Genomic DNA, 15375 nt, shown 5'->3' on the forward strand with positions numbered 1-15375 from the left:
ATTTAGAGGTCAATGTTTGTACTTTTCCAGCTATTGTGTTTGATGTGTAACCAGCTGGGCCACTGGTGCTTTGTTTTTTTGTTGAAAAAAATATTGGCTACAATATTATTGAATATATTATTGTCATTAAATGGTCTTTTTTGTAACTCTTGGTGTACATATACAGCAGTATACATTTCCAAATATGGGTTCTCTATTGTAATGATCTAAATAAATGTTGAATATTGAATCACAATGGTTTGGATTACTTCATATGGAGCAGAGGGGACGCCAGGATTTTCTTGATCGGGGTCAGATGTCAGTGAGATGAGAGAAAAGTGGGTGTGGTCGGGCATTGCTCTGAAGTGTTCAATAATATGACAATTTAGGTGTTTCAAAGGCTTATTTATCGATTTTAGAGTTTAGTAAAATGTAGAAAATACATAAAAAGTTTTTCATCTTGACAAATTGTGGTTTTTATCCCCGGTTTCATGTGAGTGTGAAGTATACTACATTGTATTTAAGATATACTGCATCTGTCATGCGCTAATGAAAGTTTAAAAATTGAATTCAAATTTGAATTGATTAACTTGTACATTTAAGTAAATCATTTACTTACAATTAAAAAATAACAAATGTATAAAAAATATGCTGTAAAAGAAAAATTTTGGAAGGTATTGTGGTGATGCTTGGGAATGTAATATAAGTTGAAAATAGCTCCAACCAGGATTCAACCTCAGGCCTCAACCGACTGGACTACTGGTTTCTTTTGGACAATTTTTCAGATATACTTAAATTATTTATTTCATTAGATTTTAAGTACTGTTACTTAAATGTTAAGTATAAAAAATAAAATATAAGAATCTTTATTCTGATATCAATACAAATTTATTTATATTCCATTATTTTCATCATATATAATATAAATGTATTCACAGAAAATGTCTTTAAATTAAGATATTACATGGAAAGCTGTACCATAATGAATATTATATTCTGTCATTGAGTTGAAAATTATTTTTTAAATGTGATTCCTGTCTTTGAAATCATTCAGAAATGTTATAGAACATTATTGCACTCATTCCTCGAAAATAATCTCATAATTCATGTTTATCGATGCATTCGTATTCATTCATAAATTCGCTTTTCTGTCTAGACATGGTGGTTCTGGAGAGATTCGGTCAGTTTACTCTTTCATCGGAAACATCCTAATATGTGAAACCATTCTTTGATCATCTGTGCAGTTTGCTTCAGTGCTCTTCTTCAATCACAGTTTGATTTAAAATTATTATTTTTAGCGATTATGGATAATTTGATTCCCACTGATTGTTGTTCTCTTTTTCTCTTATATATGTGCATCCTGAATCATCAAAGTTTTGATCTGTCAAGCCATTGAAAGTCCTGGAAAAAAAAAAATTCATCCCATGAATCAACATTCAACTCCCCCATCTACTCTTCCATGCATTGCCTAAGTTCTCATGACAGCACCCAGTCAAAATCAAATCCAATCGTTATCTCAATTTTCAGAACGTGGTTTAAGTTGAATCTCGGTTGTACAGAGGATAAGTTTCTAAGCCAGACACTTTATTGATGTTTGTTTCTCTCTAATCAGGAGTAATGGGTACCGGCGTATGCTGGGAATGTAAAACAGACTAAAGTGTGGGATGAGTGTCGAGCCTTGCATGGTCTGGCCCTAATGCCATAAGAAAGAGAGATGGGCAATCCGGCCTGTAAGCCTGAGCTTCGGGTTTCGACCTCTTATCCTTACAGAGAATGCAGAATTGTGATGTATGAACTGAATCTCTTTTGGGGTCAAGTCGTGCAATTAACAACTTCCTAATTATGTTGGTGCTTATGGTAATAATAAGGGATATTACTATAACGATAATGATTAACCTGTCTTACTTGAGGCTTTTTATCTGCAAAAGGATCGATCATTGCATTGATTAACACTGGCTCATTCTTCATATCCCCATGGAAACAACGTGCCAGAACATCCTCCAGAGCTGCTGGTGTTCGAACAAAGAATCCTTTGCCACCAAATGCCTCCATCATTTGATCATACCTTGCATTAGGTGTCAACACAAATGGGAGCAACCTGTAATGAAATATTAATTTAATAAATTTCTACTGCTATTTGCAGTATGAAGTATAGAGCTCCTATAGAGTTCAAGTTTCCTAAAGTCAGAACAAAGCGGTCCTGTGACTTCATTTTAAATCGTGGGGTATTTGCTAAGTGGTGAAGTCTCCTTCCTCGACTTACCGCCCCCCCCCACCCCAAAAAAGAAAAGTCATGTAGGCTTTATTTAGTTGTATTTAGTATTGTACTCCGTATAATTGCTCATTTGAATGTCTCTCTTATTTATGCCCTTTTTGATTGTTTCTGAATTATTTAGCTCGAGTATTTTAAATATTTTCAACATTTTTATTATTATTACATTAAATTATTCTGTACATTACAAATTTTCCTTAAATTTACATTAAAGTTATTTTGAATCTTGAGGTGTAGCTTGGTGTTGAAGATGCTGGCTTGCCTATCAATCCCAAGGTTCTGGGTTTAATTCCTGTTACAAGATGTTTTTGTCACAACCAAAAATCCCCTCCCTAAGCTGCTTGAGAATTAAGATTATGTAGATGTTAAAGATGTATTGTCCCTTGCTAATGTAAAAAAAAATCATTAAAAAAATAATATTGAAATAAACTTGCTCATATTGCAATAGCATACAAATTATTATCCTTGATTTTTAAACTAAAAAATTATAATAAAAATAATAAAACACTTCCAGTGACTGGAAGTGTTTCTATCATTTTTTGTTGTAAACTGATGGGTAGACATTTTTTAAATACACTAATTTCTATGTTCAAGTTGATAACTTTTATGTTACTTCAAAACGGGCAAGTTAATTTCAAAAAATATATTTGATTTTTTTTTTGGTATTTAGCATGGGACAATACATCTTTAATACAACTTACTTAGTAGGCCGTTCCTCAACTGGAATGGTTTGGTAAAGATCATCATTAACACCCATAGTAATGCCATTGTTATTAACAACAATAAACACAATTGGTAAATGATATCTAAAAGAAACCAAAAGAATTAATTTGTTTCATATAATCATGTGGCTGATGAAATATTGAATGATTGAAATATATGAGATACTTTCTCATATATTTCAATCATTCAATATATGAGATACATTCTCACCAATCATATATAAAGTATTTTATTACATTCTGGGTGATGAGGAAAGCTAACTACAGCCTTAGCACTGGCACTGGTTTGAGTCACTCCTCACCCTGGGTTCGGTTGGTAGAACTAAGTATTCTTGGATAAGGACTTAAAATTGAGGTCAAATGTAAACATCTTTCAGAAGAATGGGGCCCAGGTTGCCCTCTGCTGTGGTTCATTTCAGACTCTATCGTTGTGAATGATGAGAACAATAAGCTATAATATAATATGCCCCTCTTTACGGCGGCTTGGTAGTCACCGACCACACCCATACGCACTTCAGCAGAGTGATGCTGCAAGTTATGGGTTATTCTCCTACTATGTTGGTAACATGACGACCAAGCTTTAGATGATGATGATGCATTAATATAAAATAAATGAATTTCAATTTAAGAACCTGCAAACTGTTTCAAGCTCCATCCCTGAAAAACCAAAAGCACTGTCCCCTTCAATGCACACCACTCTCTTCTCAGGCCAGAGGTCACGAGCCAATACTGCAGCAGCAATAGCGAATCCCAGTCCAACCCCCATCGTACCAAAGGTTCCGGCATCTAACCTACAGTACAGTGGGTAATAAACAAATTTTTATGCTTCAGAAAAAATTTTAATGTCTAATCTCATCTTTCCATATTAATTTCATAATGCCAACAAACCTTGTAGAAACATGCCTAAAGGGTGAGACCTTCTGTGTTGAACAGAGAGTAATCAGTTCTTTATATTTTCTTTTGAACAAATAGTGTGATTGCAAGAGGTAAATTTAACTCCTATACCATTGGCCATAAAATCATTCCAACTTGCAGTCCATTCAAGCTGGCTAAAATAGTTTCTGGCAGACATATTCTGCTTTGTACTTTCTCTATTTCTAAGCAGCAAAGCAACTATTAGAATGTAGATTGTACCAGGTGGTAATTATAAAAAGAAGTAAACCTAGGGATCACTTTACCTGTGTTTAGGAAGGTAGTTCTCCAAGACGGTCCTACCAATGTCCATGGTGTTGGAACCCTCACTTACAATGATAGCATCTTTTGGTAGTGCAGATTGTATCTGAATTAACAATATAAATAAATACAATAATTATATAAATAATTTATATATATATATACAGTAATCATATACAAAGATGTTTATTTTAAGATAAGCCATTCCGAAGCTTTCTACTGTGTTTGAGCTACTAGGCACTGGTAGACTTCATCATTCCCATAAGCTCAATAGTTGAAGCATCTTCCATCAAGCTTTTTTGGCATGCCAGTTAAAAACAAATGAATCAAATTATGTATACAATGAACACAATCATAATTTTAAAATGCCTATTCCAGAAAGCCTATGAAGTCATTCAGGCATAATGAAAGGTAACTAACGTCTATTGACAACAGAGAGCGCCACCTGGCGTCGTGACGACAGGACTGTGGTACTCTATCGTATACATAATTGAGGCATGTTGTGGCAAAATGGCTAAGTTGTAGCAAAAATTGAAATTCAAGTTATTTGTATTTTCAGATACGTGAATATGTGATTTTTAAAATGAGGGGTCATTCAATCAAATTGGGCATTTCAAACCTAAGTTAGTGGAAAGTGAAAGTAGAGTCAAGATAAACATGATTTTGAGTAATTGCCTTTCAAAGTTATTTGTGCATACATTGTTTAATAGAATGAACTATCAAAACTAACATTAAATAAAACATTTGTTGACTACTTCCAGAACTACTACTTTGGGACATGATTAGTAAGACAGTAAACTGTTGATCTATAGTGAAAAAAAAAAAAATGGATTTTTTTTTTTTTCTCTTTTGTGGGATCGTCCCACTTTTATTTCATCATAATGTCTTAACCTACATAAAAATGGATTTTTAGGCAATTTTTTGAGCTCCCATATTTTATAGCTCATTTACTCAATACTGGACTGTGCGACAACTTTAACCATTTTGCCACTACATGCCTAAATTTATCTGTATAATTATATTACATCTAGACCTATATGAAATTGATGCCTCCCCCCACCCCCCATTTAAAAAATTCTGGATCAGTCCCTGGAAGGAGACACCCTTAGAAAGCTGAGTTGTACAGCATTTCAATAAATATTGGAAATCCTGCTTTTTGCATGTAAATCCATACAGAATTCAAGTGAAATATTTAAAACAGCATAAAAACTGGTTTTTATTTACTCACCCGGTGTAGTACAGTGTAGTAGTTCATTGGCACAGATTGGTCTTTCGCAAGTTTTAGATTTAATGCCTTATTGCTCTCAACTTTTTCACTCAGCATCATCCACCATTCCGTGTTGCTAGGGTAACGCCATGATCGGTGCATTGTTAGCATCTGCGACTCAATCTACAAAGTAAATAATATCAGTAGAGTCAACCTTTGTCGGTGTCACATGTATGGTACGTATTTTCAGTATTCATGGATACAGTATTAAGAAAATTAACAAGAAAAATAAGGATTATAAACACAGTGCGGTGTTGTGTGCAGTGTTTCTTTTAGTTTTAAGGTTCACAGAAAAGTCCTTCCGTAGCGCCTTGAGCACCACTGTACTGGATATGTGCGCTTATAAACCATATTATTATCATTATTATTATTAAAACTAGTTGCATAATTAACATTATTTTATCTTCTTATTTGGAAAAGAATAAATACAATTCCCCAATATAGAATTTACCTGTTCCATGACAACCTTTAGATGCCCTTGCACTCCCAGTATTCGGTCACTACCTACACTGTTGTACAACTCTTCGGGACAGATATCAATCTATTTCCAAAATACAACAGAGGTCGATACCTTATAAACAAATATGTATGGAGGCATAAACTTCATACTAAACACAGTGTTTTTTTTTTAATAGAAAGACTGTAACTAAATAAAATACTATATTTAATCAATATCTAAATACAATAAAAATCATACTAAATACAGATTGATGTAAAGCCCAGATGTTGTTGGTTTTTGAACATAAGAATCATAACTGCACATTCGTTGAGTGCTTATCTGGACCTGAAGAAAATATTGATACTTTTGTTTGTTTATTACCTGAATAAATTTTGCTGAGGTATTGAAGCGAGGTGGTTGGCCAAAATGCATAATCCAGTTTAGTCGAGCACCAAGTAAAACAATCAAATCAGCATTTAAAAGAGCTCTGAGGAAAGAGAATGGAAAACAATTTGAGACTTTCAGATTTTTCTCTGTTGAGTGGTAGAGATGGATCAATAGTTTACTTATAGTAATTGTTATTGTCGTGATGGAATAATAGACAATAACTGGATTTGCGTCAAGAGAAATTCAACCCTGGCCTCAAAATTCAACCCTTGGACTCGAATTCAACCCTGGCCATCAGGCGCAAGCTCGGTGGTCTAGAGGTACGATGCCAGGCTAGTGATCTGGAGATCGGGGGTTCGAGACTCACCCGAGAACAACTTGCGATTTTTTTTGCAATTGTTTTCAAATGTACTGTGTATTCGGTACATTTACACGTCAGGTAGGGCAAAATTACACTTATACAGTTTACTTATACTCGGGGCACATAACTTAATAAGCTTACATGCCACTTACCCATTAATACTCGGGTAAGTATTCATGAAATAGACATTACAGTAAAAGAAAACTTACTTGGACCTTGCAGCACTAACACACAGTTTATGATCATCAGGAACAACTCCTTTACCCATTGGACTTGGTAGGAATGGTAATGCATATTTATCTATGAATTTGCATACCTCGTCCGATGCATTTGCATATGCAGCACCTGGGATCATGTAAAATATAAATATTCATGTATATTATGTCATTAATTTATCGTTAAACATGCTATTTATCTTTTGAAATACATGAAATATATGGAAGTGTCTGACACAGAGTATTTATTTTATTCCATTAGCACCAAGCTTAATAATTATTCAACAAATTTCATTAAATTTTCACCTTGGCCGGAAAATCATCCATAAAATTTCTACTAATAATTTCTGTGTAAAATTTTAGGTGTTCCAATTAATGTTTTTTAGCATTATAACAATTTCTGCTCTTTTCTCTCACCTTTCCCAACTATGACAAGTGGCCTTTTAGCAGAGGTTAAAAGATCAATGACCTCTCTGACCTTTGGAAGATGTGCATAGATAGGATCAGGATCAGGACAGCGGCCTATATTTCTGGAAATACACAACAAACAAGAAGAATAAGATTTGCAGACATTTCAAGTGTAGCTATAAATAATGAACTGGTCTTTCTTATAGCAAGGCAATTCAACAAAAGGACGCATATCTCGGGACATCAAAGGTTATAACTCTGGCATCGACATTCTAGGTGCCGTGCGTCCTTACACGCTGAACGTCACAAAATCCATAGCAACCAGACCATTTAATCGTCAGCGTGTGACTAATTACCCATGCGTGTGTTAGTTGCCATGATAATCACGCGTCGTGCGGTGATTACAAAGGCTTAAGGATATTTTGCACTAACATTAGACTGAAATTATATTCTTCATTTCAACATTAATTTTACCGATGTTGTGGTGTATTGTCGTTCATGAGACTCACTTTGCAGAAAAAATTAATAAATTTTCTTTATCTACTCAAATGTTTGTTTTGTGCACATCAGTCCAACACTGTCAAAATGACAGTTTAATGTTACGCAAGAACATGAAATTTTATAAAATTCGTAAATTTTCAATTGCTATAACTTTTCATTTTCTTGGTCAATTTTCACAAATCAATTTGCAGTATATAGAAGCATTTAACAAGCTTGCGGTCAAAAGAAATCAGATGTAACAGACATTGCAAAGTACCCAAAATTAGTAAAATAGTAACTAACACCATAAAACGTATGGCACGCATATAATAATTGACAGCTGTACTAGCAAACTAGTATCGGATTGTCGATGCCACAGTAAAGATCAAAGGACTGTGTTCGAAAGCGGAGTTGTGCGTCCTTTTGGTAAATTGCCTTGCTTATAGTGAATCTATAAAAGAACCCAGGAAATTAAAAATTAAATCTCTATTATTAATTTTGGACCCCAATTTCTTTTATCCCCATTATAGATCTGTTTTCAACTGATATATCTGTTGTTCCACTGAACAACTTTCTTTAGATATTCTCAAAGAAGTTGAAATTTGTGAGTTCTTTAATCCTGTGCATGTTCTTCTTACCGTACGCTTGATAATTTCGCAGAACCAATTAGCATATCACCTGGAAGGTCTATGTAGGATGCACCTGGCCGGCCACTTATACTCATACGTACTGCCTAATTGATGTATAAACAACAATGTTTAACTCTCAAATATACAAATCAATTATGATGTTATTATTATAGATTATTAGATTATTCCTGTACCATATCTTTATCATTGACAATTTGCCATTAGCATTGACTCTACATTATTTTATATCCATAATACCCATTATCTATCCATATTATAGGTTGTTTTAGATTTCTACAGATTTTCTTTATTAAAAAATAATACTGATATTGAATACCTGTATCTAGCATATTAATCCCTTAATAATATTTAAATTACTGATAGGTTTCAAATTGCTATAATTTTAATTAAGACATAAGCAATGTTTATACAAAGTTAATTGCTGGCTGCCTGCCTTCACACTGCCAACAACTGTACTTTAGGTGTATGAATACATGAGAACTCCAATTGAGTGAGCCACCATAATTTATCTAGACATAAATATACTACCATTATCATTACAAATAAGCATGATAGAAATCAAGAGATTCATTATTTAACTTTATTAATTTATATTTTAAAATTAATAATTGGAAAAAAAATACAAATATGAAACACAAAATATGTAATAGTACTAGTACATATATAACTTTAATATGTTCTTCTACCTGGTTAAAACATTTAAGTACAATTTAGTTACACCTACCCTTTCTACAAATGCAGGAATTTGACCAATACTGCTGGGCCTTGCTGTATATTTAGTATAAAGTCTTGCACTCTCAACCTAAACAAAATGGGGAAAATTGTACACATGTTATTAATTACCAAAAAAAGAATAGGTTATTTTCTGATTTCAGTAATTTTATTATAAAATATATTAACTCTTAAGTTAGAGTACATTTATGGGTTACAGCATATAACTTTCATTGGTTAGCTCACCTGCGGCCATTCTTGAAATGAACCCAAGCCATCTTTATCAGCATCACTAGCGCCCCCTATAACAATAACCGGCCTGAAAATAATTGGTGAAATTGTTGACTTTATTGTATCGAACAATAGCATCAACAAACATTGATATTCATTAAAATTAGTCAGTTTTGCTACTAGAATATTTTAAATAATTTTTTGTTTTTAGAAAATTTGTAACTTGCCAACAATTTAGAGTTGCATTTGCAAGACCTCCGATGGTATGTAGCATTCCTGGTCCAGAAACAACCAAACAAACCGCTGGTCTATGAACACACAGAAAATTCATTATTATAATAATTTATTTCATTTATATAGTTCTTTCTAACTAAATAAAATAAAATAAATAAATAGTTGCCCAAGCCCTACAACCCAAAATCTCGAAAATCTAGGGTTGTCTTTTTTCTGCAAAATTATTTTACAAAAAGGAGAAAGCAAAAATAATTGTATGATGTGTCAGAAAGCCACTTTTCAACATTATAATTTATACACTATGAAGACGATATACAAAGTTTGAAATATACTGAATGACAAAGGCGTGCATCAATTTCACAGGGCTTTGTTTCATATTATTGTCAAAAAATGTCAAAATTATAAGCGAACCCTAAGGTATAATTTACAGGGGTCCAAAGTCCCCCTTAAGCCTGTTACTGACTGCGTGCGACGGCAACGCGACGGAGAACGCACGTGATCGTCTTTTAATAAGGATCCGTTCAGATTGCCACTGACAATCAGCAGACAGCGTTGCGTCGTCTATCGCTCGCAGGAAGCAAATGTGGATTCGTCATACGAAGCAGTGAGTGTCCGGCCAGGAAATCGGGACTGCCTCCTACAAGTAGGCAATAATCTGATAACATTTGCATGTTTTTTCTATTTTTATTATTAATTGTGGGAAGGTAGTCAGTGACGATGGGTATCACCGTGTGCAGATAAATTATAATAAGTTTGTGTTACAATCTCATTTAGCCAAATCAACTGGATGTCAATTCTTCCAGACCCCTGAATTTACAACTTTAATAACTTCACATGCTTTCACAATATTAAAATAAATTTTTTAATTTACTGCCCGTTAATGTATCAGTTTCTAACTTTTCAAGATTTGATGTTTGTTTTGTCTGTTGATTTTATTCTCATGCTTTTAATGCCCGTTTTACTATGAAATTGTTACAATTCAGTTTTTTACTGCAAGAGCAATTATTTTTAAATAAAATACTCTTATGAATGAATGAATGAATGAATGAATGAAAATTTGTAAGTTTTTTTTTTCTCTTACCGCCCTGTGAGGTAGCCAATAACAGAAGCTGCATAGCACGCCTATATTAAAAATAGAAAAAACCCTTGGAATAAATTAAGTATCCAGGCTTAGATCTTTCGATCAGTTCACAATAAATGATATTTTTTATGTGCTAAACCATCAGTGGTGTATCTAGGGTGGTGGACAGGGTGAACACCCAAATACTTGCACTCCCCACTTGCTCCCACCCCCATTGAAAATGTATGATGCAAAAATAGCAAGCTCTAGTAGTTAAAAATAACCACAAATCAGCCTATTTTGCGAGCTGGTGCCCCACAAAACCATCGAACACCCCACTTCACATTCACCCTTCCCCACTTCATATGCATCCCCCTCCCCACCACCACTGAGTAAACATACATCCTTCTTTGAGTCAACTTACCGCTTGTTCATTCCTCATCCCAAAATACTTTATGCCTGTAGCTTGCATCACAGTACCTAGCTCAGCCACTGGATATCCCACAATTCCAAACACATATTTGATGCCCTAAAAGTAATGCAGAGTAATTAACAAAGTTTAGCAAAATTTAGCAGAATATACTGTACTACTATCTCTAGCGGGCCAAGGCTTACCTACTAAAGTAATATGGACTAAAAGATATTCATAGTTAATAGGCATCATGCCTGGGCCTTTGCCTCCCTACTCACGCTGGACTACTGCTACCTCTTAGGCATAAAGCCCCTCTCTAGCTGCAGAAGAGGCCAGGCCTCCTAGATAGCACCTCCCTGGCCTGGGCATATAGAGCGCCTACGCTAGCTAGCCTAGGCCAGGCTTGGTGGCAGGCCCTAGGCCTAGTCTAGGACGAATTCTCTGTCTAGTTATCAATTTTACCTGCGCTTTAAGAGCTTCCGAAAGCACTGTATTTCCATCTACCATCTCTACATCGTCTGCCATTTTAGATACGCCTGGCTTTTGAAATTAAAGTAAAAAATGAGCAGAAAGATTACTGTCTAGGCTAACTAGGCCTATCTGGCTGCTGAATCCACAATGTTGATGTTTGTATTGAATGGGGGCGGTGTCACTGTTTTTTGTTTATTCTGATAAAACGACTGACCTGGAAAATATGTACCGAGGTCCGATTAACGCTACACATCTGAATAATGATTAACATTATAGCACAATATATTTAGGATATTAACTGTTTTCTTTTATGTTACTGATATTGCCCCTCCTGTTTATCGCCTCGTCAAACTACCTGGTACTTAAATATAATCACATTGTATAGTACAGAAAGTTAAGATACCGATTGCGAAAACCTCGAAAAAAATAGGCATCAAAAAAAAAAAAAAAAAAAAAAAAAAAAAATTGGGAGAAAAGAAGCTTACCCCTTTTATACAACTTAGTTTTTATAATTTTCATTATTTATATGATAGGCCTATCTATCATTTTATTGTATAGAAACGTAATGTTGAAAATAACGTTGAATAAATGCGGATTTCCCCACAAGACAATTAAAAGAGAAAAAAAAAATCCCCTTTTAAATTGCAAAAGTAATTTCGGAAAAGAAGCTCATCTCGATGATTGTGAAAGCGTATCATTTATTGATGTTTAAAATTAAATTCTCACACGATTGTAATTTATAAATGGTAGACCTACTGGGTTTGGTCAACAAGATTTCGTTTCTGTATTCCATTTTGAAGTCGGCACCTCATAATATTGGGTTAATAGAATTGAATCCTCGCAGAGAATACCAAAGACATTGCCTGAATTAAAACAATTGCCATACACTGACAGGTTGAAGTTTTATGTTTACCTATTTTATTTTAGAGTATCGACGTCTTAGAGCAGATATGATTCAGGTTTTTAGAATTATAAATAAATTATGAATAACTTTTTTACATTTTCTAAAAATTTTAGAGAGACGCAGGGGCCGGATTTATAAAACTATAAATCAGCTTAAATTCGTCTTAAGTCCGTTTTTTCCTTAAGTCAGATTTATCAATATAGCACATGCTTAAAATTAAAAAGTCCTTTGTACGCATGGGCCGTGTAAGACGATTTTTAAGCTAAGATTTTGCTAAGATGTTTGATAAATCAGCTTAAGATATTTCCTAGGACATCTTAACTTTTTTGACAAGACATTTGCTAAGCTGAGATTAATACTCGTATCCCAGGCCAGGTGTCCGAAAGTTTCATTTCCAAAACTCTAGAGTGGTTGATTTCTGGAATAGTTTGCCATCCAAAGTTGTAATGGTACTGCCAGCATGAAATTAAATCTTTGCTTAATGATCACTGGTATGGCCTTAATTGTGAATTTTCGTTGTCGTACCATCAAGAAAATATCAAGCAAGTGAACGTGTATCTTTTTAGCAGGTTTGCATTGGTTGAAACTAATGAACTCCGTCTATATAAATTCATTAGAAGATTGATAATTGTTAATATAATTTGTATAAGTTACAAATTAATTAATTATTTTATATGGTAATTAATCATATCACACGCTTGATTAATATTATATAATTCGTATAAGTGTCCAAAGAAAAAAAAAAAAGCCCAGATCTTCAAATCGAGGTTTTAAAGTATGCTACCTGCCAATAGAATCGGTAAAACCATTAAAAAATATTTAAAAGAAGTCCTATCTTTCTAAAAGAAAGCCCATCTCGAAAAGAAGCCTCTTTTAAGGGTCCTAAAAAGAAAAAGCACAGGGCTTCTAATAGAGGTTTTACAGTATGCTGCCTGCCAAAAGAATCGGTAAAACCATTTAAAAAATGGATTAAAATGTTGAATAGCCTAGCTTATTTAAAATAATCAAATAAATAAATAGGTTTATAATTACTTCCACCAGAACAGATCGTAGAAAAATATGTTTTGCTATACAAACTTGCTACAAAAATCATTAAATTGATTACCAGCCATCACCCCTACCCTACGAGTACAGCTAGCGGAGTTTCATGACTTCTGCTTTTACACAGGCCTAAATAAAAAAAAAAGCAGCATTCAAAAACGAACCTGAACGTGCCACAGAGGGCAGACGCCGCGTTTCGGTAACATTCATTGAGTTGAACTACTCAATTACCGGTACGCATATAGGCCTACACAACAGATTGTAATGTATACAGTTAGTTGCTTTTATCGGATTTTAATTCCCAACGAAGCTCCACCAAGTGGCTTAAGGCGTCTGCATAGTCTGCAGACGTTCACGGGTTCTAATCCCTTTTGAGTTTTTTTTTTCACACTCGCATATTATATTATATCATATCGTTTTTATATCATATCATATCATATCATATCAGATCATATTATATCATATATTATATTATATTTTTATATTATATCATATCATATTATATTATATTGATATTGTATTATATTATATTAGTGTTATATTATATTGTATTGTATTATATTATATCATATTATTGTTGTGTTATGTTATACTATGTCCAAATATAGATGTGATGCTGATGACTCCAACATAAAGCTTCACATCATTTAACCTCCGAGAAATACTGTGGCGTGTCAAAAAAAACCTGACAAAACGGTCATGTATGCTAATAAGTATTGCAGTAGCCTTCTAATGACATAAGGATCATAATTCTGCGTTTGAGGTACTTAACTCGGTCATTCCATATGATGTTCCGTACATCAGATTCCCTCAGTGTACAACAGTAACGAATAACGTTACTCAGATGCCTATATATTTCTAAATTATTCGCCACTCATCAATCATTTCAATCGTCTCTTCAACGCTCTCTATCATCTGATATTAGAAATGCTCTCCTGATTTCTCTTAGTGGGTTTTCACAAGCTGTTAATAAGCATTTGATTGAAAATACTGAACTGAAATATTCTAAAGTTGTTTTGATATAATAATATATTGTATCGGTAATTTTAACAATTTGTAACTAATAACTGCAATTTATTGTATTCTTTGTTAATGAATGGATTTGTTGTTTTTTTTATCTTTCGTGGCGTCGTCCCACTTCTATTCACAATTCATTATCTGGCATTCTGGCATAAATAACTACTGTAGGCCCTATATCAGTTTCTCATAGGTAATATAAATATACAGTATTATACTTTGTAGAAAACAAATATGATACAATTTCAATATACATTGCAAAAACACAACAGTTATAGTTTAAAATATCTCAAAGGATCGCTCCTTCACGGTGGATGAAAAAACACGTCTCAATCAATCAATCAATCGATCAATAGATCATTCAAATGAGCTTTTTCTAAGAGCTGCTCATTGGAGCTAAAAGTATAACAAATAGCATCCATGTAGATCGTTCAAGACGTTAAAAAGACATCTAAAATATAATTTAAATTGAAATTAAAAACAAAATAAATCCAAAGTAAAGTTAACTGATCGATTACTAAAGCATTATACTGTACATGTAGGCCTAGCACCTTTTTACATATATCACTTTCGTATGGGCCTATTCAATGTATTTTCTTATCTTTTCAACAGTAAACAGTTGGTAGACTGAGGTAAATTTCCTTTATATTCATTTGTTTTAACACATTTGCTTTATATATGCAAAAATAATAACCTAATGAAAACAAATGGTCTACATACTTATTCCTAGTACAAAGTACAATGTTTTTTAGGGTTGTCTCAATATTGTAATTCTTTGATTATTGATCATTAATGTAAACGCCATAGATTACCATGTCTTCTGCACACTCATAAAATAAATTTGCATCATCGTCAACACAGTTGCACTGTAAGCATGTTTGAGTTTAGAATTTTCCATATACATAATCTTTTTTTTAAGTCGGAATAGTTCTATGTAATAA

General features: G+C 33.6%; 1 protein-coding gene across 1 annotated transcript; it reads right to left on the reverse strand.

The window, feature by feature from the left end:
• Positions 1–848: 848 nt before the first annotated feature.
• Positions 849–11619, reverse strand: LOC117104185 (2-hydroxyacyl-CoA lyase 1-like). Its single transcript, XM_033244882.1, has 17 exons — positions 11464–11619; positions 11014–11118; positions 10611–10651; positions 9523–9603; positions 9311–9383; positions 9078–9155; positions 8342–8436; positions 7233–7345; positions 6810–6945; positions 6234–6339; positions 5865–5954; positions 5375–5536; positions 4152–4252; positions 3606–3764; positions 2953–3057; positions 1885–2077; positions 849–1380 (listed from the first exon to the last, which is right to left on the reverse strand). Exons 1-17 carry the CDS (start codon positions 11524–11526, stop codon positions 1348–1350), a joined length of 1734 nt encoding a protein of 577 aa, XP_033100773.1. The 5' UTR covers positions 11527–11619; the 3' UTR covers positions 849–1347.
• Positions 11620–15375: the final 3756 nt, after the last annotated feature.

The sequence above is a fragment of the Anneissia japonica genome, unplaced genomic scaffold, assembly GCF_011630105.1.
Source record: "Anneissia japonica isolate Jap-2015-1 unplaced genomic scaffold, ASM1163010v1 scaffold288288_len553704_cov182, whole genome shotgun sequence".
NCBI lineage: Eukaryota > Metazoa > Echinodermata > Crinoidea > Comatulida > Comatulidae > Anneissia > Anneissia japonica.